The sequence below is a fragment of the Pelecanus crispus genome, chromosome 3 (genome assembly GCF_030463565.1).
Source record: "Pelecanus crispus isolate bPelCri1 chromosome 3, bPelCri1.pri, whole genome shotgun sequence".
Classification (NCBI taxonomy): domain Eukaryota; kingdom Metazoa; phylum Chordata; class Aves; order Pelecaniformes; family Pelecanidae; genus Pelecanus; species Pelecanus crispus.
Window position 1 is genome coordinate 4,274,670 of NC_134645.1, and position 24,401 is coordinate 4,299,070.

At 51.1% G+C, this 24,401-nt stretch overlaps 1 protein-coding gene across 2 annotated transcripts in view; it reads right to left on the reverse strand.

Annotated features, from left to right (window-relative positions):
- Positions 1-14,715: 14,715 nt before the first annotated feature.
- The window catches only part of LOC104037379 (BCL11 transcription factor A), a 76,625-nt gene continuing 66,939 nt past the window's right edge, over positions 14,716-24,401 (reverse strand). The window contains exons 3-4 of one of the 2 annotated variants that reach the window (XM_075707442.1): positions 22,526-24,253; positions 14,716-14,807 (exon numbers count right to left, since the gene is read on the reverse strand). In XM_075707442.1, coding sequence (XP_075563557.1) covers positions 14,716-14,807; positions 22,526-24,253 — 1,820 coding nt within the window. Of the gene's footprint in view, positions 14,808-22,247; positions 24,254-24,401 lie in introns of those variants that run through there. The other variant, XM_075707441.1, reaches the window with a different exon arrangement.

The following is a 24,401-nucleotide window of genomic DNA, read 5'->3' on the forward strand; positions in this document are numbered from 1 at the left end:
CAACAAAGATGGTCACGTAGACGAGCAAGTTGAAATGAGGTGCCACCTAAGGCTTAGCATGGCACACAGGTGCAGTTCAATAGGAAGGACCTTGTAAAAGCCTCCATCCTCTGTGCGCTAGGCAAGGATGTCCTCTCTTCTCTCCCAGAGCAACGCAGCTTTGCTCCCTGATATCCAGAGCGCACTGGATACCTGCGATCAGCTGACACTTCTGAGCACAGACCTTGCACAATTCCAGAGATTTTTTTTGAGGCCAGAGAGATGTTTTTCTGAGCTAGCCAAATGCAAACGAAGACCACAGGCATTGCCTCTCAGGTCCAGCCAAAGAGCCGAAGCCAGTTCAGGTGTGAGCACGAGGCTGCAGAGGCCAGAGCAAACCCCGGGTGAAGTCTGGTATCACAGTGCTGCCGGCCAGCACTGGGACCCCATACACACTCACAGCCCACCCAGTGCAGGGGACCCTCTGTGACATCCAGAAAGAATCGAGGCAAACCCAAAAACACATGAGCTGCTCACCACAGGAGCACAACGGGCTGCTTCTCCCTCCAAGCTCAGCTCCAGCCCTTTGCGCCTGAGCTTGCTGTTAGTACATGCCTTTACCAGCTGCCTCGTAGGCATCTTAATCAGGAACAGCTGGAGAAGTGAGCTGGGTGCCCCCACCTGTGGGTGATTGGGGTGGGGTGGGGGCAGCATGGCCACAGCTGAAGGCCATTCCCATCCCTGGCCAAGCAGGGCAGCCTCGAATACCTTATGAGCAGCATAAGAGGGTTAGTGGGCCAGGTTTCTGAATCCTAAAGGATGTAGCCTTGTCTCCTCCATCTTCTCCATCTTTGTCCCCATCTTTTGCTGTTCCTGCCTGGGCTCCCTGGATGGCTCCTGGTCCACCGCCTGGCTGTGCCTGGGGCTGTCAGTGGAGCCTGTGACCTGCACGTGGCTCTGCCCGCCTAGGTCAGGCCCTATGGGGCAGTGCCCCCCCAGTGAGGTCAGATCAAGTGCTGGCGTCACCCTTGCCGCATCCCCCATCGTGGAGCAGCTCCAGTCTCACTGATGCTCTCCTAACAGAGATGTTAGCGTGCTCCAGTGTCCCTCCTACCCAGGTTTCCCAAGTTAAATCAGCCAAGGGTTGTTGTGTTTTGGGGGCACGACTTCCTCTTTTTCCTGCTGAAGGCGATTGCATTGTCAACACAACAGTCCTTGTCATCCTACCCAGCAGCAGCTCATGTGTGGTATCAATAAAGCTTTGCAAAGCATGGACTTGAGTCAAGCGGCGGGGAGGGCGAACTCCTTCAATCCAGAATTTACATCGTGTTCACCGAGGATTTATTTTTTTAAACCATCACCATTGATTTTGCTGATAAGTCATCTGGTCGTGGGGACATAACCCAGCGCACGTGAGCCAGCGCATCAAAGTGAAAGGCGTACACGAACCGCCAGTGAATTGGGAGCTGTGATCTGTTACGAACTCGCCGGGAGTCCCGTGGCACGGTACCACGTGCCGCGCATCGCCGCCCTGCCTCTTGTGCAACCGCCGGGTTTCAACAGCGCAAGATTTCGGTGGAAGGTCACCGATAAGCTCTCATCGCTCGCCTCTTATTGAAAGAGATCTGCCCTGGCTTCAATTAAAGGAAAGGGGACACCCTGTGTGGTTTATGGGAGGGCTTTTCTTTGTCCTCCGCTCTCTTGGCTCTTGGGTTTCTCCCTGTGTCCCTCTGCAGCCCACAGACCCAGCACGTAATTATATATTAACTAAACATCCTCTCTTCTTCTAAAAAAGAAAATATACAATATACGTATGGTTTAATCAGAGCTTAGAGGGATTCAGGGTCCAGGACTCTGAAATTATAGGAGGTATTTATAAGGAGCATTTGCTAAACTAAAACTCCCTGGCCTTTTAGCAACCCTGAAAAGGGAAAAAAGGGCAGAATGAAAAGGCATGCTGAGGAAAAGTTAATTTTTTCCATTGGACTCGTATGTGTGCCAAATTATGCCTTCATGTAAAGCCTCCTGCACTTTTACTTAAACAATGTCAGTAATGAGGGACCAGCTCACCACGCTCGGCCCTCCGCTGCTCCTCTCCCCCGGGTTTGGCAGGGGGGCTGGTTTCCAAGAGGCCGATGGTTAACCATTGCGGACTGAGCATCCACAGGGCAGAGCCAAAATACCCCAGTAATTAACTGTAGGTTAATCATATTTACTGTGGCTCTGTTGTTCCAAGATTCTCAGACAAAGGCTAAATTCAAGAAAACTTAAAAAGAAACAGATCTTCAGAGCTGATTTATTGGTAATGCAATTAGGATGAGGGAGAGAATCTAATTACCAAGTACTCTCACTTCTTCCCCCTCCCCCCACCTGATTTAAAGAGGAAGCTCTCAGTGTAATAACTACTTTCTTTTTAGTTTACTTTACTTTTTAGCATGGCAATTGTTGAAACAGCTTCAGTGTTTTCTCAGCTGCATTTTTATGTCAATACTAAGAATTGGATGAAATGGTTCGGACATGTCAAAAGAGGGAGAAAAAAGAAACAAAGTGATCGAAGCACTAACGTGAAAAAACACCCCCAAAATATTTCAGAAGAGCTAAAAATGCACCTGAGGCTGCAATGTGATTGAGGAGAGGCCAGAAGAACAGGTCATGCATGTGGCTGTCCCTCCGCTTCCCAGAAGCGCACGTAGGAAAGCGCTGATGGAGTGCCAGGACGGTTTGCCCTCAGGTCTATCCCATGCAGATACATAATTACGATGGGAACCAGTGGCAAAAAACCTTGTCTTTAGCCCAGCTCGGTTGTACGAGATCTTTAATCTGCAGCAGCCGGGGTAGCGGGAGGCGCAGCCGGGCTTGGCTCTGGGTGGGCAATAGCCAGGCTGTAAGCCCTGCGTCAGCAGAGCTGGAGCTGCAGTGATTAACGCACATTAAATAAGAATAGTAACCCACATGCAAAACATCTCTCGCATACAAGTGGCTGCTCAGCTGCAGACCCTCGCGGCCACCCCAAACTCCTACAGCGAGGACCTCGATCAGCACAACGGCGTGTCCATCGTTGCAAAACCTCTTGCAATTCAGAGCGGTACAGTGTGTGCATCTTTAATCACTGTTTATTATTTTTCTCTCCACGGGCCTTGGAGCTCCAAGTCTTGAAAGACTTAGGTGTGTGTTACAAAGATACATGGCGGCTTCATCGCTCTCATTCTGTTATTTTTATTATCCCAAGTATGGCAATACCTTTGTAAGCATGAGTTGATTCCCATCATGAATGCATCCCATGAGGAGGGAGGAAATGGGGGTGCATTGGTGGCCCCCGGCTGGGAGCGAAGGCGTTGACCTCTTTGGACATGGGGAGTGGTTTTGGGGGGTGGTGGGGAGAAGGGGAGGAAAGATGCAGAGCAGAGGTACAGGGTGGGATGCAAGCAACTGCTAAACATGGATCTCCAGCAGCCCAAACCCTTCCTCACTCATCTGCTGGGTGAAGGCAGAGCGGGAGAGCCTGACACTGCTTGCAGGGAAACAGAAAGGAGAAAAGAAAAAAAAAAAAACCAACAACATGCAAGAAGACACCTTAAAAGCATTCCCACAGCCCTTTGCCAATCCACCTAAATCCTGACCTGGAAGAAAACACCCCACCTTGTCCCAGGCTCCGGTGAGTCATGCCGAAACCTGCTGAGCAGTGCGGGGAGAAGGGCCCCGGCTGCAGGGGCTCCCGGCGGGGGGAGCGGCACGTCCTGGCCGGGGCCATCGGCAAAGATCGTCCCCTTCCCGGCTGCACCTCCCTGTCCAGGGAGGATTCACCTCTACCTCCTCACTGCAGTGGGAGAAATAAAATTTAAATTAAAAAAAAAAAAAAAAAGAAAAATATCACGTAGTATCAAGTATTTCCAGGAGTCCCACTGCTCTTTCTCCCTCCTTAAATTCACCCCAGTGCAACTCAAGGCAGGGGGTCGGTCTCTTCCTTTAAAGAAGAATAAAGCCCTCGTGAAAGCAAATCGGAGGTGGCCCTGGTCTGCACCGAACAGGTCTGCTGCTCCAGCCCTGGGACCAGGAATTGTCAGGGCGGGGGAGAAATCAGACCTTGCATCACCTTCATGGCAAGGAGGTGTAAAGGAGGGAATGAGGAGAAGCACCTCTGGAAAGACATCTGGCCCCAAGCAGGACCCCCGCCACACTCTTCCAAAAAACATGTGCCCAGAAACATTCCTCGCTGCAGCTGGACGTGCCCCAGGGTCCTCGCCAACCCGACCCGCCGCGGTCAGCATGCGGCTGGGAAGGAGCACGCGTAGCCGGGTACGAGCCGGACACTTGTGCTGCTTGCACATCAATAATTCGCTATTTCTCAACTTATTATCCCCAACCACTTCAGGCACGCATAGCAAGTACGCTCCAGCTTCATCCATCCCCACGGCAACTCCCGAGGAGCCGCTGTCAAGCTGGAGCAGAATCCATCTCTGGAGTGATGGCAAACCAGAAATTGGGCATCTCGCTGTGCGGGGGGGTCTCTGGGGTCGGTGGCACGGTGCTTTGGGGAGGCACCCGTGCAGGTTGCAGCCATCGGACCCAACTTGGTCGATACCTGTGCAAGTAAGTGCTCCCAGAGCATCCCGAGGGATGGCCCAGGCCAGCTCCTGGGAGAGGCCAGCCTTTTACTCGTGCTAATCCCGGGGCCTTTCCAGGCTTTGGTGGTGCCAACATCAGCGTTCCGCGCTCCGTGTGCAAAGGGTGTGTGCAAGACACAAATACATCACCTGTCCCCAAAAGCTGACGACTTTCCAGGGTTAAAAATGGAGGCTGGATTTAGGGCATCAGGATCCCAACTGCTGCAATCCCGGCACAAAGGGAGGCTGAGTTTTTGGGTTTTTGGGGTTTCTTTTTTTTTGTTTTGCAAGGTGCTGTGTGATATTAAATGCTATTTCCAAACACCGCTAGAGCCACGCACGAGCACAGCCCCGTGTTTAATCTCCTGGGGAGCTTTTACAATCACTTTCATAACCCGCTCACCGTAGGGGTTTTGCTTTCCGACGCATAGCCCCTTATCTCAGCCCGGCTGCAGGAGAGCGAATCTGGGGTGGGATGCAGAAATACGTTTGTTACTTTCTACGCCGTAATTGCAAACCACAAGGAAGAACATCCTTCCTCATTTCACAGCTAAAAAGCTACAAAACCGCAACCGCCTTCCCAGCGGCGATAGCGGCCGGCCACGGAGGAGCGGGAGCGGGAGGATATCCCCTGCGCAGATGTTCGGCCCCGCCACCCACGCCGTGGTTTCGCAGAGAGAAGCTGGGGCACCCGATAAAGCATCCGGGTTGGAAGGATTTATGAGGCTCCTATTCCTAAATCGAGGGCAGGGGGAGGTTTAGAGGGTGCACGGCAAGCTGGGAAACGGCATGGAAAACGCCGGCGTGCCGGGCCGAGAGATTATCGCCAGGGTTCGGCCACTGGCTTTATATCGTCCTGATATTTACCCTCCGCCTTCCCACAAAGTTCACTTTGCAAACGGCGAGCGAAATTCCCCATCCGTCTCCGCAGATGGGCGGTTTTCGGCCGCGCGCGTACACACGATGCTCCGGGCGCTCCTGCGCGGATTCAGGATGGGGTGGGGGACAAACACTCATAAAACACCTCTCTTTATAGATACCTGCGAGAGGATTACCGTGGCATGGCCTGCTCTGGCAGAAAAGGTTGTTGTGTGTGTTTGTTTGTTTGTTTGAATAGTTGCTTAATGTTGCATGCAACAAGTGATGAGCCCCCCCTCGGCGCAGCCCCCCGCCAGGGATCAGCTGAGCGACAGCCCCATAAATACTTCCAGCCTAACTAACCTATGGCCCCATACAGCTGCCTAGCCGGTCCGCTAACCCTGTTACATGTTAAATTTATGATTCCTAAACAAGATAAAAGAAGGGTATATTGGATTTATTTTCTTTTTTTTTTTTTTTAAAAAAAAAAAACCTCAAAGCGAGGATTCTGTATTTCTAAGGGTTCGGCCAGCCCAGCGCCTGACAGCGGGCATTACCTACCACTATTTTATGTTTTTTGCTGGCTGCGTGCATCCGTGCAGCTTTAAAAAGCAATACTCCTTGTAAACAGTGGTTTGGAAACAAATTAGTATTCAATTGCCAGAAAGGAGATAGGGAGGCAGCTGTGCAGTGAGAAACAGGCTTCGGTGCATGGCTCAGAGCTGGTCTGAGCTCAGCCATCACGGTCCAGCTGGAGACCAGGATTTTCCTCAACCAATTAACCCGACCTCAGGAAAACTCCGGTTTTTTCATGCCCCGAAGCCTAGGCAAGCGGCTGCAGTGTGGGAGCGGAGCACGACCCCAAACTCAAGCTGTGGGGCCGGGTCCAGAGCCAGCAGCCCCCATCCCGTCCCGGTTTTCATCTCCATAATTGGAGAGATGCTCTACAACTCCACAAAATAAATAAAATCATCTAATCCCCGGGTTTCAAACGAATGTATTTACCTGGGCACCCTATTTCACTCAACCCTTGACCTCCGCGCATTGTATAGGAGAGCTGTATAATGCCCGCCTGAAAAGCAATCTTTCAGGGCAGGGGGTTTTGTTTTATTTTCTACATTCGAAAAGACAATTCCAGCCTCCCAACGGCTCCAGCACGCAGGCGGCTGAACCAGGCCTTTTGTCTTTAAGGATGCGAATTAAAGGAACCGCGTTTTCTTTGCTTTTTAGAACAAGTCTTGACCTTTCAACCCTAAAGCTGGGTGGAGAGCGGACCAAACGCTCGGAGGCTCTCTCCCTTTTATCCAGGCTGTCCCCACCTTGCGTGCCAAGTCCTTCTTCTGGCTCGAAACTTTAACCTCCGGCGTCTGACAAACAGTGAGGGCGAAGGCAAGGGCAGCGATTATGCCATCTTTCAACTTCAGAGGGGGGAAAAAATAAAATAAGATAATTTTAAAAGGCTCCAGGAAACAAGAAATGGCCAGAAAAACAAACTCAGCAGATACGGTGAAGCCTCAGATCGCTCCCGGTGCGAGTAAGTGCCTCAAGCAAAGCACCCGAAAGCCCCGTGCTCCCTTCGCTAGGCTGTATTGATTTCTATAACCCGTAACCAGTAACGCTGTCGGCAGCAACACGGCAGCCCAGCCGCTCCCCAAAAAGAGATGTAACACCAAGGGCAGGGAGCGGGTTGCCCAAAAAATCCAAAAAACTCAGATGGGGTCTCAACCGAGCGCTTCTCCCTGAGCCGCCAGCCAGAGATGCACGGGGACCCAGCCAGCCACTCCAGAGATGAAACACTTAAAACAAATCCCAGGGCAGGTTCAGACCCCGTTTTATACTTTTGGGAGCCCACCGTGGTGCTGCTGGTTTTAGTCACGGTCTCCCCATCCAAATCCGGTGTGAACACACGCTCTCCTGCCCGCGATAAGCACCAGCTACTTCTTCTGACACCCAAACCACTGCTCGGCATCCTCAACTCTGCCTTCAGCAGCTTCTTCGTGGCCTGGCTGACTTTCTTCTTCTTTTTTTTTTTTTTAAAGTACACAGCATGAAAAACCACACACAGGCCAACTTCAGAGATATTCCCACTAGAAAAATTAAATACTCATAATGCTTTTTTAAAGTGAATTGGGCCCCTTAATTTGCATCTTATAATAAGGATGTTATCATACTGGTTTATGGCTCAGCTCTTTAGTTTCTATCTCTCAGGGGCTAGATTTCCCCTCATGAGTTCAATAGATGTCTGTGAACTAATGTAATTTTTTAAAAGGTTTTTCTTCTGTATTAACATTACAACCTTTACGAGTTCAAGGTTTTACTCGCCAAAGTGCGGGGCGTGTTGGCGTTCGAGAGCCAGGCACCGTACTTGCCAGCGCGGGTGCGGAGGATGCTGCAACCCGGGGTTAATCCTGGGCAGCGGGTGGAAACCTTCCTCGCCTCCTCACACCGAGCCCAGCTCTCCAGCGTGCTCCGTCTCTTACATTCAGCTTAATTATAAAACATTGTCACTCGAATATTAAAATAATGTTTAATACACAGAAGGGAATAAGCCCGTCCAGAAAAATGCATAATTTCCCCGTGCCTGCCCTGCTAGTCACGTGCAATGAGCTCTTTTCTTTTTCCCCCCTCTCTCCCGACTGCCTCTTACAGCAACGCTGGGAATATGCTTTCAAGAGCCTTTAAAAAGCATTTAAAAGCCAGCGAGGCTTTCCCCAACTCCGCACTTTCCAGGGCAGCCCATCCTCTGATCCCCTCACCCTCTGGAAGCAGAGCGGGGCTGGGGTGGGATTTGTCCTCCTGTCCCCTTCCAGCCCCGCATCCATACGGCAGCACCGGGGTCTTCGGGAGAGGAAAACACCGACGACTTGACTAAATCCCAGAGGACGTTTTTAAACTTGCCCAAATTAGGGCCCAGGGGCGGATGCTCAGCGTTTCAAAACAGCCGGTCTCAGAGGTGCTCAAACACGCCGCGGGTAGGAGAGATGTCGAAAATGCCAGCCCCTGCTTTAATATACCCCGGGATCATTCATCACCTCCACACCTTATTTTATATTGCCAGACTCTACTTTAAATAAGCTTTTTTTTCCCCTCCCCTTTAATCACTACAGCTGAGGAAGGTGCTATCTCTTCAGTGGGGGAGAGAGGGAAAGGGAAAAAGGGAAAGAAAGAGAAAAAAGGGCATTTTAGGCAGCAAAAAGCCAACAGGAACAGCTAGGTACAAAGCAGCTCCCGAAGGGATGTTGCTCCTCGATGCCTCCGAATGGAAAAGCCGAACCCCAGGGGAGCATGCCAGGGAGGCAGCAGAGAGGAGGTCTGTTGGGAGGAGAATATACAAAAAAAAAAGTTTTATCCATACTGGAATTAGGGTTGCTGGGGTGTTTGGGGAGAACGGGGCAGGCAGAGCCCACACCACCCACTGATGGGGGCTTTTTTGGAGATGAGCCATGGGACAAGGGCTGCCAGAGGCCAACCTTGGCCCACGGGGAAGAGGGACCGGAGCGTCACGGCCACCGGGCTCTGCTCGCTGATGGAGGGCTGTAAGAGGGGGTCAGGGAAAGGACAGACACTCAGATAAAGAAAAAAAAAAAATAAAGGTTTATTTAGGGCTCCGTCCTCTACTCCCTCCCTGCCCAAAGTGTCCCGGCTTTGCAAGGGCACAGCTATTTAAAGAGTCTGATCTGGCATCCCCATAGGCACCACGAGCTCTGCTACGGACATTCAGAAAGCAAGTTCACAGCCCCATTCTCTGCTGCCTGCAGGTGTGCTTCACAGGAGGCCTTTGGCCACCCACACCTTCACCCAACCTCTTGCTACGGATGGGGTGCAGACCCAGAGAAACCCGACCGAAAGGGTTAAGCAGCCTGCAGATGCTTTGCCCCTGCGCTTACCAGCTGGAGCGGCTTTGCTCACAACTGGGAAGCATTAAGGGTTTAGCATGAACCAGTGCAGGTGGTACAGCTTGTAGCTGCGGGCTCTTTGATGCATTGGTCTGGACAAGCTCTAGGGATCTTCTGCCAGACCATAGGGACAACCTGGCAAGAGGCCACCTCTTGCCCAGGGGACCCTGTTGCTGGGGTCAGCCCCTCATCAGCTCCATAGGGTTGGGCAGGGGTCTCATTGCTCCATCTAGACCTTCTCACTGAGGAAAAACTCATCTTGTCTGGGCATTTGAGGAGGTTAAGTTTAGCAACAGCCATGCTGGGGGAAGAGGGAAGGTCCAAAAGTATTGCCTTTTTCATTCCGTTCAAATTTCAAGATGTTGTAAAACGTGAAAATAACTTGAAAGGCAGTAGCCCCGTTTTATTAATAGCAAGTATTTATTAGCCTCCTTGATTTACAGTATGTTTCTGAAAGTCATCAGTCCATCACATTCTTCAGCACGGGGGCTGAGTTGTTTTTCTTGGTCAACACAATATGGAATATAGATCTGAATATTAGAAGCCAAATACAACCTTCATTTTGCATGCACATAGCCCACCGACGGGAGGCCCGTAAATGAATCCTGTTATAGCCCTTAGACACATGCATTTGCAGACATTTGGGGAGAGGTGGGAGCTTCTATACATTGCCACTGGAAACCCAGAGGGTCATGGAAATCGCCAGGGGAGAGCCATCAGGGCTAGAGCAACCTCGGAAAGCATCACGACGCGCACACCCCAGCCATCAAAAAAAGGTGGAAATCCACCTCGTGACCTTGCGTCCGTGTTTTGACGTGAAAAGCTATCTGTCCATCTGTCCATCCACCCACCCATCTCACTGCAGGCTTTGATGCTCACGCAGCACAGACACCTCCACCCACCCATTATCATCCCTATTTCCAGATTCGTCCTTTTTTTTTCCCCCCACTCCCACCCTCGCCGTGGGGTTTTGCCTGTCCAGGCGTCTGTCCGCACCACCTCTGCCCGTCACCACGGCACGCGAGCGCCTGCCCGCTGGAGCTGCGGCCGAGCCAGCGCTTCCCAGGGATCACATCGTGCTCATTATGGGAGGCCAGACGAAATTAAATTGGGGCCCACTGGTTCTGCCATCTGAACTTCATCACCACTAAAGACGCAATAAAAGTAACAGCAACAACGAACAAGCCTCTACCAGATGTGTAACTCTATCCAGTGAGATTAAGGAATAAGGGCCATATTTTGGGTGGGATTTTTTGTTGTGTTTTCCCCCCCAACTCCATCTTTCCTTGGGAATAATTGATTCTTTGGACCCCTGTAGAAGATTAACTTTAAGAGGGTGACTTCTGTAGGGAGAGGAGGTTCAGGAGATGTTGGGATGGAGGGGCAACAAGGTTTAATCAACTTGAAGCAGATAGAACATCCAACTGAATGATGATGCCTAATCACACCTGAAATGGGAAAAACTGGGAAGGGGGAAGCAGAGAAGAAAAATAGAAGCACCACTCTCATTCGGGGGGTTGTTCAGCTCACTCCTTGATAATAATTTATAGTGGGATCACATGAAATATCACACCAGAGCAGGGAGCCCCGGAAAGGCAGCTATATCCAGTGGGTCCTCCACCTCGCCACCAAAAATCCACAGGCAGAGGCTCACCCCTGGGTTTCACTGGCATCCAGACAGCTCAAACACACACAGCGATGGAAGAATGAGATGCAAAACAAAAATACGGGTTAAACAGCACAGTTGGTAAAATAACCTCCAGCAGCCCAAGAAGGATGGTGCTTCCCTCCGCCTTCCCCCAGAGTTTGCGGTCGCGTTGCCACCCACCACCACCACGATGCTCCCGAGCCCGACGGTGCCGCTGGTCCCACAGGTCGCTCAGTGGGACCCAACACGAAGCTGGGGTTGAAATGAAATGCAGGGAGGGGTTGGGAACATTGCTCGAAATCTCATTCACAGGTTTTTAGGTCTGTTTTCAAATCCTTTCTGGAGAGAGCTTTCTCATCTTGTAAAAGCCCACTGCCCAAATGCATCGCAAATCTGAAAATATATATTATTTTGAAAGCAAAATTTAAGTTAGACTTCACAAAAGACTTGACCTCTGCTGCATTTTAGTGTCATGAAAGTGTGCTTAGAAATAAAATAGAGCACAGTCAAATTGCCTTCAAGTTTGAAAGCAGCTTTTTAACCCCACCCCCCCCCAAAAAAAAAAAAATCAAAGCTAAGCTAGCTAATTCCCCGGTATCTTGCTCATCTCAGCCCTGTGGACTGGGAAAGAAAAAGCTTTTCTTTTGCTTATTAAAAACTCCAAAACTTTAAGAGCTTTGTTGGTTTTTTTTTTTTATAAAGACCAAACGTACTTAGTTTTTTTAACTCTGATGTGCAGACTGACACATTGGGAATACGCTTAAATACCAGATCCCTAGGAATATTGCCCCTCTTGCGCTGAAAACGGAGCAACCTCCAGCTTTGAGGCTAACAGGTTTCCAGCTCTCCCCTCACAGGAAGCCCTCGACTCCTGTTAATTGGCAGAAACTCGTTAAGCCGCTGCAACGCTACGGCTGGCCATCCTTCACGCACCCAGACACAGCGAAGGGCTTTGCAGCAGCCAAGTCCTGGCCAGACGAGAGAGGATCCTAACCATACCCCTAATGAAAGCACGCAGCAGCCCAGGTCACACGAGGCAGTGGAAACCCCTCGTAGCTCCACCAAACACTTGTGCCCGGCAGCCCCGTTGCTTTGCAAGAGCCACAGGGACCCTGGGAGCAGGATCAGGCCCTGCAGCTGGGGAGAGGAGCAGCCCCCAGCCCAGCCCTAACGCTTCCAAGCGGCTCGCAGCACAGGCATGACACAGATTGGTAACTTTAAGGCAACACGTAAATTCTGCAGATGTTTTAAAGCCCTAAGAGTTGAGGGGCATTTAACACCTGTGTTAAAAAATATACATTTTAAGGACTATTTCACTTTACCTTCAACGCTTCACCAAAGGACAGGTATAACTTTTCCCCGCTGTGCTTGGCAGAACGCATTTAGCTGTCACTGCTTTATCATTTTCTGCTTTTCCTGGGAGAAAGAGCTGCCTTACGCTGGCTGCAGGAGGAGAGCTGGGCCACGGCCAGAGCAAGCAGAGCACATCGCACTTGTTCCACCAGGCAGAGCATCAAAAGCGTGACCAGCTACCCCAGAAGCCATCTATGCACTGAGCTTTGCCTGTGCTCAGGAAAAGTACAGGCAAGGACACCCCCAGAGCTGACCAGCACGCTGAAAAATCCCTATAAAGCAGCTTCCCAGCTGCCTTTTATTATGAGTATTACAGGGCTGCTGGAGCTGCGTACCAGGTGATCCCTGCTTTGCAATTTGGAGGAGAGAGCGAGCAACCCCCTTTGCAATTAATAACTCCGTTAGCCCCGATCTGATGCAGCTGCCTGGTGCAGGGATACCCCAGGGCAGGAGCGGGGGTGCCAGCAGCTAACGGGAGCTGCTGACTCCTCACCAGTGGTGCCTTTGCCATCAATAGGATGGTTAATGCAACAGGATTCCCCCTTCCAAGGCTGAAAAAAACCCTTATAAGCAGACACAGAGGTGGTAGCGCAGGCTGGGGTAGGAAGAACCTTTTAAAAACATCGCCGAATGATAAAAAAAGCTTAGGGTGTGCGCAGACTTTTGGGTGACTGGACCTCAAAGGCCAAATTGCCTTAAAAGAAGCAGCAATAGCTCACTTTGGGTCAACCCGCGCCTGTGCACCAAGTCCCCCCGGCTTGTCCCTACAGCCGTGTGCTTCTGCCGCCCGCCCCGGCCCCTTGCTGAGCTCTAAGGTACAAAAGTGTCTGTGCTTGTGCTATGCCCCCGCCAACATGAGAGCTACAGCCTGGGTTTTTAAAAAACAAAAGAGCAACCACCACCCGTTGAAAAGGCAACGTCGTTTTCCCTATGGCCGTTTGGCCAGGAGAGAGTCACCCTGGCTGGGTGTCTTGCTCGGATTTTAAGAAAGGAGATGAATAAAAGCAGAAGTGGGATCGAAGCTAATACACGAAGCAAATAAATCAGCTGGCCCCTGCCCCGCGGCTCGGCTCCATCCCACTGCGACCGGCAGTGGGTGTCCTGGCAGCCTGATGTGGCCGGCCAGCGACTCCGCTCGCTACCCAGCTGGTTTCTTTCACCAAATAAGGTCCATTCCCGCTCGCCGGCACAGGCATGAGTAGCTACAGCCTATAAATCCCACCGGACGACAGCACACAAGCACGCATTTAACCCATCTTCTGTTCAGCAAAGCGCTCGGGCCCCAAAGCGGCAAACTCCTTGGGCGGGCGCTCAGCTCCGAGCAAGGGACGAGCGTCACCGGCAAGCAGGAAAGCTGTGCAAGGGCCAGAGCGCTCGGTGGGAGACTCCGGGACACCGACCCCATAGCAGCTCCCCCTGGTACCCCGGCTCAGGGCAGGGCTCCGTATCCCCTGGTACTGACAGTGTCTCCATAGCAAGCCTATCGCTCCTCCCAAAACCCGCCGGCCGGCCTCACTTCTCCTTGGATGGACACTAAGGGACGTTACGGATCCCACCAGCCCCCCGAAGTACGTAGTTTAACAGCAGAAATGTAATACGACAGCCAGCATTCATCAAGAGGAGGCGGGCGATGGAGGAGAGCTGGGAGACCCCCCCCACTTCAGCATCACCGAACGCCAACGGGGGTTCGCCCCGACTTGGGGTGCCGCGGCCGTAAGCCCCGACGCCTGGTCTAGCTCTGCGGGAAATGTCTGCCCGCCGGGGCCGCGCAGCCCCTCGCACGGACGCCAGCCCCGGCTTTCTCTTTGTAAACTCAGCACTTGGTTTCCTGCAGCCGATACGGTAATACAAAGTTATACCAGCCGCCTGGCCCTTGTTAGCATTAAAAATTAAAGACAGAGCAAACAAAACCTAAAGCTCCAACATTTATTATGGCAGTTTCCCACCCACCCACAGACCTACACTGTGTTTTGTTTCATTTTTAATTCGTCACATCAGATGCGCCTTCCGAGAAATGGCACGACATGGAGATAACCAACGGGCCGGGTTGTCCACGAGAGTGAGACAGTCTTTTCCATGGGGAAAGGAGCCAGTCGAAGCCACCGATAAGCCCTTGACCTTGGTGGGTGGGGGTTTTTTGTTTTTAGAAAATAAAAAAAGAAACAAACAAACAAACAAAAAAAACCAACCCCAAAGAAGTGTTGTACTCTATTACAAAATATAAATACGATAGTCTTGCAGGCAGGAGGAGCCCGGGGAGCGCTGCCGTCGGTGGGTGACTTCTCAGGCTCTCCCGGGGACGCGGCGAGCCAGCAGGACAGAGGCCACCTCCGGACACCGAGACGCCGCCGGCCGCTCGCCCCAGCTTCACCTCCTTTCAGAATTTAAGTGCTCTTGAACTTCCATCCGAAAACTGCCAGACGTCCGGGGCTCCCTGGGCGCTGCGCCAGCTGGGGGGGTACGCCGAACCTACAGAGAGCATGGGGACAGAGGAGAGAACAGGTGTGACATGGCCCACGGTGCGAGTTATTCTCTTATTTTACTTTTTTTGTCTTTTTTTTTTTTTTTCTTTAACAGCTAGGACACCCAACTGTCGCAAAGGGACACAGCAGGATGGAGCCCTTCCTCCTCTCAGGCCGCACTCTCGCGTCCGGCATCACTCGGCACCACGCAGGAACCACAGGGATCGTTTAGGAGGAGAAACCTCCGGGCTTTACTGAGAAACCCGCGCTGTGCCAGGAGCTCTATCTGGGCAAGGACCGAGCCAGCCTGTCTGAAAATTTCCTCCCATTCTTTCCCAAAACCTCAGGGGCTTCCCCCAGCACCCATGGTGCATCCGGGTGCAGAAGGCCCTCTTAAAGCCAGCGGTACCGTCAATTCGCCACGCGGCGGGTGGCTCATGGAGGACCTCCCCCAACTCATTACACGTTGGACATCGCACGGCGTGCAAGTGCACGCTGCAGCGGCGAAGCTCGAGCTGCAAAGCCCCAGCCCGTGCCCAGCGAAGCGCACGGGAGACTCGCCATTGTCCGGCAGCGTGGGGCGAGGTGCCGGGACAGCAAACGTCCCCTGCTACGCTCACACGGAGAACGAGAGCGGCGGCGAGCCCCCGCTCGAGGCCGATCGCCGAGCACCGTGCTACCCCGAACGGCAGGCTAAGGGCTACGCCGCAGGCGGCGGCGGCGGCGAGGCCGGCACATCGTCAGCACACCCCTCCAAATCCACCTCCGCATCCCGACCGGGGCGCCAGTTTCTATGGAAATTGCTTCATTAATACTTAAGACAGTGGTTGAAGGGCTACACACGAGCTGCCGTCAAGACTAAGTAAGCAGCTCCTAGGCCAGATCTTCACCGGGTGTAAACTGGGGTGGCTCCTCCGAAGTCAAGAGCACGTGCCCGGTTTCCCCCGCCGGGAGGGCTCGTTGCTGCCGATGCCTGAGCCCGACATGGTTCAGGCCAACGTTAAAGCTGGCTGAGACCTTCAAGGGAGCCAAGAGCGCCGCGGCCGTGTCGGCCACGAGGCGTACCAGCACAACGCACTGCGAAGCGTACGTCCCGCCGAGGGGCACAAAACCCGGGGGTTCCCCTGCGCCTCCCGCCCCTCGGTGGGGAGGGGACCCCGCGCCTGGATCCCCATGGCTCCGCTGAAACCAGCAGCCCAGCGTCTGGGCTCAAGGAGCGGCGGCTCTCCGGCAACTCCAGCAAAAAGCCCGCTGGGCAGTATCGCTCTCCGGGTCAATACTACGATTTGCCCATGCATCTGCCAAAAATGGTTTTCAACCTTTATGGGAGGAAAAAAAGTGGGAGGGAGCTAAAAGAGCAGCTGGTATCTCTTTTCTTTTTTGTACAAACTCTGCACTTAGATAAAGCCCGAAAACAGTATCTCATCAGATACGCCAAAGCCTCCTGAATGTCAAGCAAAGACATGGTATCGCTTATTCCTGTATTTATCTCAGCCCTTGGAACCATCATAAATACGAAACATCTGTAGCCTAAATTCTGGATCCTGTTTCTGCACCTTCATTACATTAATCATTCAATTCGGAGGAGATTAAATACTAACAGCAAAGGGGTCTGTGCCATAAAAACACGTTCCTCCTCGGAAGTTGGTGGCATTTGAGATTTTAACAATAGAGACACTGTTACCCAAATACCGCTCTTATTTAGAGAGACACCTGTTTGCACAGAAGCGGGAAAGTCTCTAGGGAGCGCGGGTCACGCGTGCGCGGGATGCCAAAGCAGCGCGAGAGCACGCAGCGGGGCCTCAGACATCCATGCCCCAACCCAACACACTTCAATGGGTTTATCACGCCATGAACTCATCGCCGCTGGCAGCAAAACCACAGCGTTAGCGAATTCTGCTTTGGTGTTGAGGTGACAGCGCGTTGTCGTTCACAAGCTACGCTCTTCCCGGCCAGCCGGTGCTCGGACAACTTCTCCTACAGCAGGAGCTGCTTCTCCTGAAGCTCCTCCAAACCACCGCCCCAGCCAAGCGTGCGCGGCCGCGGGGCAACACGGCGCCCGGAGGGCTCGCTGCGCTCTCTGAAACCTGTAAAATTCAGCTTTCGGAAACCTGGAAATCAAACGCATCGCTGCGCGATTTAAAAAAAAGGAAAATAATCAATCGTCGTATGCTTTCTACCCGTTCATCTTGTAGCAGTGCATGGAGCCCAGATCTGCCTGTATATAGATCTGTATACGGATGCCTGCATATATGCCTATATATATGATCACTTCATATATAAAACATAGTATAGAGAAAGGTAGCAGAACGATGACCGCCGCAGGATAGACACGGGGTACAGCGCCCGCTCCGAAAGACAGCCAGGCTACGCTCGACCCCGGGCAGACCAGCCAACGCAAGTCCTCTAGACAATGTCTCGACCGCGGTGCAAACAACCAGCACTAAAAATAATGAAAGGGAGGGAGAGACCGGCCTCCGTACGGACATTTCACGGCACGGGATCAAAAGTCGTGTTGTCAAGGCAGCTGCAACGCGCTCTGCGCATCCCTGCGCCCACCAGCATGCCCGGGGACGGTCACCGCGTCCATCCCCTTCACCCCGACCCCACCACGCCGGGGCCGGACCCTGCCTCCCCTACGCTGTGCCGGGGGTCCCTGCGGCAGCGCCCGCATCCGCGCGGCTCCGGCACGGCATCCGCCTGGGCGACAGCCAGCGGGTACCGGCCCGGTGAAGGGGACCACGGTTCGGGGGTGCTTTTCCAGACCCCCTGCGTGTTCATCCCAATAGCCCAGAAAACGCAACCTTCATTCCTCCTGTCCCAGGATTAAAATGGAGCTTTTTTTTTTTTTTTCCGGTCTCTCTTGGCATAGATTTTTTTTCTTTAGATATATATTTTTGTATTTTTTTTTTTAAAATCCCAAACTTCCCCTTCAGAAGGCGCTGGGCAAAATACGGGCAACAAACGATGCCATCACAAGAAGACGACAGAACAACTGGAAGGTTTTACAGAAATCAAAAAAAGGAAAAGGAAAAAAAAAAAAGTATTAAATCCATTACACTAGGAACAGCAAGAGACAGTATCACAGCGGTACGTGCTTTAATAAAGTAAAGAGATGCTGCAACATGCGGTATTTGTCAAACTGACAACATATACAGACCCCTAAGGGGGGGACGGGGGTGACCTGAACTGGAGTCCGGATTTTAGAGACAATGCACATAAAACGTTTCATAAACCTGTGATTCCCACCAAAAAAAAAAAAAAACAACCCAAAAAAAAAGCCCACGGGAGAAGGGAGGGGAGCTCCCAGCTCCAGCCGGGAGCGGTGCCGGGAGCTTCGGGCTGCGGTCGGTGCCATCCCGGCGCGTACCCCAACTCCGAGAGAAATCAGCTCCTGCCCACGCGCCCGCGTGCTCCAGCGGCTGATTTCACCCCGTGCCCCCAAAACCAGCCGGGGATGGGGGAGTCTCGGGGGGGAGGGGGGGGGGCTGTAGAGCTCTTTTTTTGCTCACCTCTTCTGCCAAAGCCTTGCCAAACTGGGGAGGGAAGTCCCTGTCGCAGACCGAGGCCGCTAAGCGAAAGCCAGAGATGCCGCCGGTTATCGGGGGGTGTCACAGATTAATCCTCGACTAAAGGAGGGGGGGAAAGAGAAAAAAAAAAAAAAAAACCCAAAACTACAGGTCCAGACTGCGAACGCTTTCCACTGGCCGGAAAGCTAACTCATTAGCCCAAAAATCCTCTTCCTGGGCAGAGGCGGCTTATTTAAGGACAAGGCGGGCGCTCCTCGGGGTTAGGAGCGCGCACCCCAAAACGCCCCTGCGCGGGACCTTCTCCTACAGCCTGCTGCTGGAAGCCACCTACAGCGTGTGTCAAATGAGGACACGAGAAGCTGACACTGTGTACTTTAAGGTTTTTTTTTTATTTTTTCAATAAAGGGACAAAATGGGTGTATGAACAGGATAATGCAGACAACTGCCAAAAAAACACAGACAGTGGTTTTTCCAATAGAACTTAACAAAGACCAGAAACAAATACAATAAAAAGCCAGGTTGTAATGACCTTTGGTCATCCAAATAATAAAAAAAAAAAAAAATTAAAAAAAAAATCCCCCCCCAAAAAAACCCCAAAGAAAAATAAAAGATCAAATTAAGTGCCTCTGTTTTGAACAGAGCACATAAGCAATAATAAATAGTGACTCCCATAGTAAAAGATAAAATTTCAAGTTACGACAAACAGCTTTCATTACAGGAATAGAAAAGGCCAATAACAAAATATTCTGCATTGCCATTTACAAAAAAGTATTGACTCAAGCGGGCTTTCTCTTTAATATGCTTTGCATATGAAATTCTTTCCAATCTAAATATAAAGCACCATTTAGTTTTTGGCAATGAAAAAAACTGCAAAACGGTTTTTTCTTTTTTGTTTTTTTTTTTGTTTGGTTTTTTTTGTTTTTTTAGCTTTTTTTTTCTTTCTTTCTTTCTTTCTTTTACTGCATATGAAGTTAAGATGCTGGAATGTCGGGTGATAGAAGGAAAGGGACATAAAGCACACTACATAACAAACCAACGTTATTAGCTTGCAGTACTGCATACAGTATGGCAGCAGGAAAAAAGAACGAAAAAAGATATGTACACCCCTCTGTGACGGCCAGCAGCGTGACATCTTAACAGTTTTCCCCCAAAGAGCCATTATATGGCCTCGGATCTGTACAATGTCACACTTTTTTTGTCTTTTTGTCTTTTTTCTTTTTTTTGAAACATACAAATAATTTGCACTATATTATCCTGCCAAATTAAAAAAATATACTGTGGCAGCCTGTGTGGTTTTTTTTTTTTTTTCCACTACCAAAAAAGGTACATCGATACCTTTTAAGAGAACAAGCAACAGTTAAAAATACAAGCTTCAATATAAATACTATAGTGCCTACACTAGATGAACATTTAATTCAAATACCATTCTAGAAATACAGAAAAAAGAGACCATAAATGTGTTTTAGCATAGGAATCAACATGAGTGTGCATTTTCCTATATTTAAGTACTATATAATCTTAAACCTTTCCCCAATGCATGTTTTTATACAACCTGAAGAGCTGTGTATATCCAAGGCATAGAATTTCCACTACCATTTTAAAATGAATAACAAGTCTTGTACACCACCAAGACGATGAACCCTAAAATACAGTTTCCCCCTAAACATAATGAAGTGTTGTGGTTTTTGTCTTTTTTTTTTTTCTCCTTAAAAAAATTTTCTTAACATTTATATTTAAAAAAGTTTTTTGTTTTTTTTTTCTTTTTGTACAAAAAAATCCTTGCACTGTAGGAGCGAAAGCAATCATTCATTTTATGTGAGTGTAGAGTCTGTTTCCATTCACAGCGCTGTAATGTCGCGTCCGAGAAGATAAGCTCATTAGTCAAGTAAATGGCTGGCAAAGTTTGTTTTTTTTTTTTTGTGGGTTTTTTTTTTTTCATGCTCATCAATGAGATCATGTTTGATTTTTTTTTTTTTCAGCATTCTTGCAACTTTTCCCTTAAAGTATAGACCTGTAAACTGGGAAAATTGTACAGTGCACTTAATTGTCCTATCTGAGCAGTCTTATTTTATACTCAACCTCTGTACCTTCGATTAAAGAAAAGATACAGACATCACAGGCAGAGTCAAGTGCTATTTGAACACCAACCGGGGCGGGCGCTAGCTTAAGAATAAAACAAGGAATCCTCTTCCACGTCAACACAAATAGCACACAGAGTATGGGGGGTGGGGGGGGAGGAAATGAAGGACAACTTTTAGGGAGCACAGACAGATACTGCTACTCTTTTGCTTTTCTTTTTTTTTCTCTCCTCTTGTTTTAAATTCTCCTTTACTTCTTCCGAGCGTCACATTAAAGGCAAGTCTTAATAGTTCGTAGTTAATCATCACTGTGTTGATATTAGCTTATACACCTGTTCTAGTTTTAAATGGCAAACAGTACCACATTGTGCTAATAAATCACTTTTTTTTTTTTTTTTTTGCTCCTCTATCCGCTACACTCGGTAAAATATTATTGCCAGTCTTTTCTTATTTTATTTTTTATATGGTATACACGAGGTCTTAAAGTTTATAATTTGATTGTCAGCTTGACAACCAAGTGGCTCCGGATTTATTTGTTTTGGTGCCAGAATCAATAAAAGATATTATTAAAAGTAAATATCTTCATAAAACGGATTTCCTTACTTGTGTATTTAATGGCGTTGAAGGGCCTCTGCGCGTTTCACATTCTATTTAATCATCGATTGGGGCGGGGAATAAAAGTTTGGGGGGGAGGGAAAGGTCCTGTATCTTTTTTTAAGCTCTCTCCAGGAGCGGAGCGGGTTTTTAGACTGGTATGATCAGTTCAGTTTGAAGAAAAAAGAAAATAATAAAAGGCAGGGGAGAATGACGATTAACTAGGACTGAGCGGGTCATTTCTTTCTCTTCCTTAGTTTTCTCTTTCCTCTTCGTTCTTAGGTAGCCGGCGTTGTAAGAGACACGAGACGGACTCACACGCTCGGTGGGAGAGGCTCGCCACCGCGACCGACGTGGAGACGAGCTACGTGTGGAGGACGAGCAGAAAGGAGCCATCGGCATCGGCCGCGACAGATCCAAGGCACTCAGATTATTTTTGTCTGCGTCTGTTTTAAACCAAATGCTAAGAGAAATTTACCTCTTTCTGACCGGTGGCGGTCGGTTACTTTCCAATTAAAGGCCTTTTTTTTTTTTTTTTTTTTTCCTAATGGGTACTCTTTCTCCAATCGGTGGCTTTATTCTTTTAAGACAGCGATCTAGCTAACACAACGCTTCTTCGGTGCTATCGGTCCTGTCCGTAGAGGGTTACCCAAAGCACGTTTTCCTTCGCACGTCACAAAACAAAACTGTACATGATATGTATTACAGGATGTATGCAGCATGGTCGGTTTTGTTTGCTCTCGGGTTTGGTTTTGTTTCGCTTTTCTCTTTTTCTTTTTTTTTTTTTTCCTCTCCTCTTTTTTTCCTCTTTTTTTTTTTTTTTTTTTTCCGAACGGAACTGGAAACAGCGACGTGTTTGCTCAGCGACTAATCAGGGACAATTTAAAAACAGCCATAACATACCATACATGCTGTCTAATCCAAAAATTAAAAACAAAACAAAACAAAACAAAAAAAACCCAAAACAAAAAAAAACCCAACATACACAACATGTAAATTATTGCACAAGAGAAAGGCTCAAAGTTTGCGTAAAATGCAATAGTATTGCCCCGATACAGATCATGCATTCAAACGGTGAGAACAAAAAGAAAATAAACAGGGTGTGCTGGTGACAAGCACTTTCCGAATATCCTTAGCTTCCATGATTTCCATCACAAGGGACTAGAAAAACCTCTACGGGGATGCGGGATGGGGAAGGGATGGGGTGGATGGGGTCGGGGGGCGGGGGGGGGTACGAATATACCTCTATTCAGTTTTTATCTCGTTATTCAAGACTCGATCACTGTGCCATTTTTTCATGTGTTTCTCCAGGGTACTGTACACGCTAAAAGGCATCTTACAAATCTCGCATTTGTAAACGTCCTTTCCCACCTGCCCGTGTGTTTTCATGTGCCGGGTGAGCTTGCTACTCTGGGCGCAGGCGTAGTTGCAAAGCTCACACTTATACGGCCTCTCGCCCGTGTGGCTCCGTCTGTGGACGGTGAGATTACTACAGTTCTTGAAGACCTTCCCACAGTACTCACAAGTGTCGCTGCGTCTGCCCTCTTTTGAGCTGGGCCTGCCAGGGCCCGGGCCACTAATATGGGGGGTGCTCCCTCCGCTTCCCGTGCCGCTGCGGCCTGAGATCCCTCCGTCCAGCTCGCCCGGCGGCGTGGAGAAGCGCAGGCTGCCGTTCTCCGAGGAGTGCTCGGAGGAGGAGGCGAAGGGCGATTGTCGGGAGTCGCCGAAGCTGAGGAAGGGGTCCTTCAGCTGCCGGGAGGCGGCGTAGCCCGCCAGCCACTGGGAGTAAACGTTCTCGGTGTTGGGCATGGCGGCGGCCGGCAGGTCGAACTCCTTCTCCAGCTTGATGCGTTTGGAGAAGGGGCTCAGGGAGCTGGGGCTACCCAGCAGCAGCTTTTTGGACAGGCCTCCCGAGGCAGACTCCCCCGGGGAGCAGCCCCGGCCGTTGACCGCCCCCTCGTCGATGCGGTCGGACTCGCCGGCCACCGAGTCTTCGTCGCAAGTGTCCCTGTGCGCCTCGGGCTCGGGGAGGTGGCCCCGCTTGTGTTTCTCCCCCAGGACCTGGTGGAAGGCCTCGCTGAAGTGCTGCATGGAGCTCAGGACCATGCCCTGCATGACGTCCGGCATCGACCGGCCCTCCTCGCCGGCCCGCGAGTTGTTCTCGTGGTGGCGGGCCGCCTCCAGGCTCATCCCGAAGCCGTAGTCCGGCCTGTCGCTCTCGTTCAAGTCCTCCTCCTCTTCCTCCTCCTCCTCCTCCTCCTCCTCCTCCTCTTCCTCCTCTTCCTCGTCCCCGTTCTCGGGGATCATGTTGGGGTCGTTCTCGCTCTTGAACTTGGCCACCACGGACTTGAGGGCGCTGCTGGCGCTGCCCACCAGGTCGCTGGTGCCCGGCTCGGGGGAGCTGGCAGTGGAGAGCCCGTCGTCCGACTTCACCGTCATGGGGGAGGACTTGTGCATGTGGGTCTTCATGTGGCGCTTCAGCTTGCTGGCCTGCGTGCAGGCGTGGTCGCAGAGGTTGCACTTGTAGGGCTTCTCCCCGGTGTGGCTCCGGCGGTGGACCACCAGGTTGCTCTGAAACTTGAAGGTCTTCCCGCAGAACTCGCAGGACTTGGACTTCATGGGCGGCTGGGAGGGAGGAGGAGCAGACTGCAGAGGAGGAAGGGGCGGCGTGGCCAGGAACGGGGGCTTGCTGCCGGGCTGGAAGGGCTGCAGCAACCTTTGCATAGGGCTGGGCCGGCTCGGGGACAAGGGCGGGCTGGAGGTGTTGCCGGCCAGCTCCCGCAGCCTCCGGGAGAAATCCATAGCGGGGGGCTCCATCGCCATGGGGTTCAGTCGCAGCACCCTGTCAAAGGCACTAGGGTGATGGGTGGCCAGAGCCATTTCTTCCGCACCCAGGCGCTCAATGCGATGCGGATCCAAATGGTGCCTCGGGGGAGGGCTAAAGAGGGGCGGCGTGGGTGGGAAACGCCCTTCTCCCAGCCCCGACGCCTCCCTCGAGACCGAGCCGGGTATTCTGAGCAGGTTAAAAGGGTTATTGTCTGCAATGTGAATCCCGTGGAGAGGTGGCTGGGAAGGGCACTCTGCACCTAGTCCTGTTGGGATACCAACCCGTGGCGTCAGGGGGCTGCCGTGCTCGCTTTCTAGGTAGATCCGTAAGCCGTGCGTGTTCTGTGCGTGCTGCAAGAGGAACCAGGCGCTGTTGAAAGGCTGTTTACAAGTCGTACACGTGTAGCTGCTGGGCTCGTCTTTACCTGCAAAATAACACAACAAGCAGCGTCAATCTCCGGCCGCCCACCGGCGGGCGAGAGCTCGCCTCCCCGCCTAAGCTCCTCTCCTCCGGGACGCTCAGCTGGGAGCCGGGGAAGGGACGTCCCCGCTCAGGCGCAGGCAGGGGAAGGG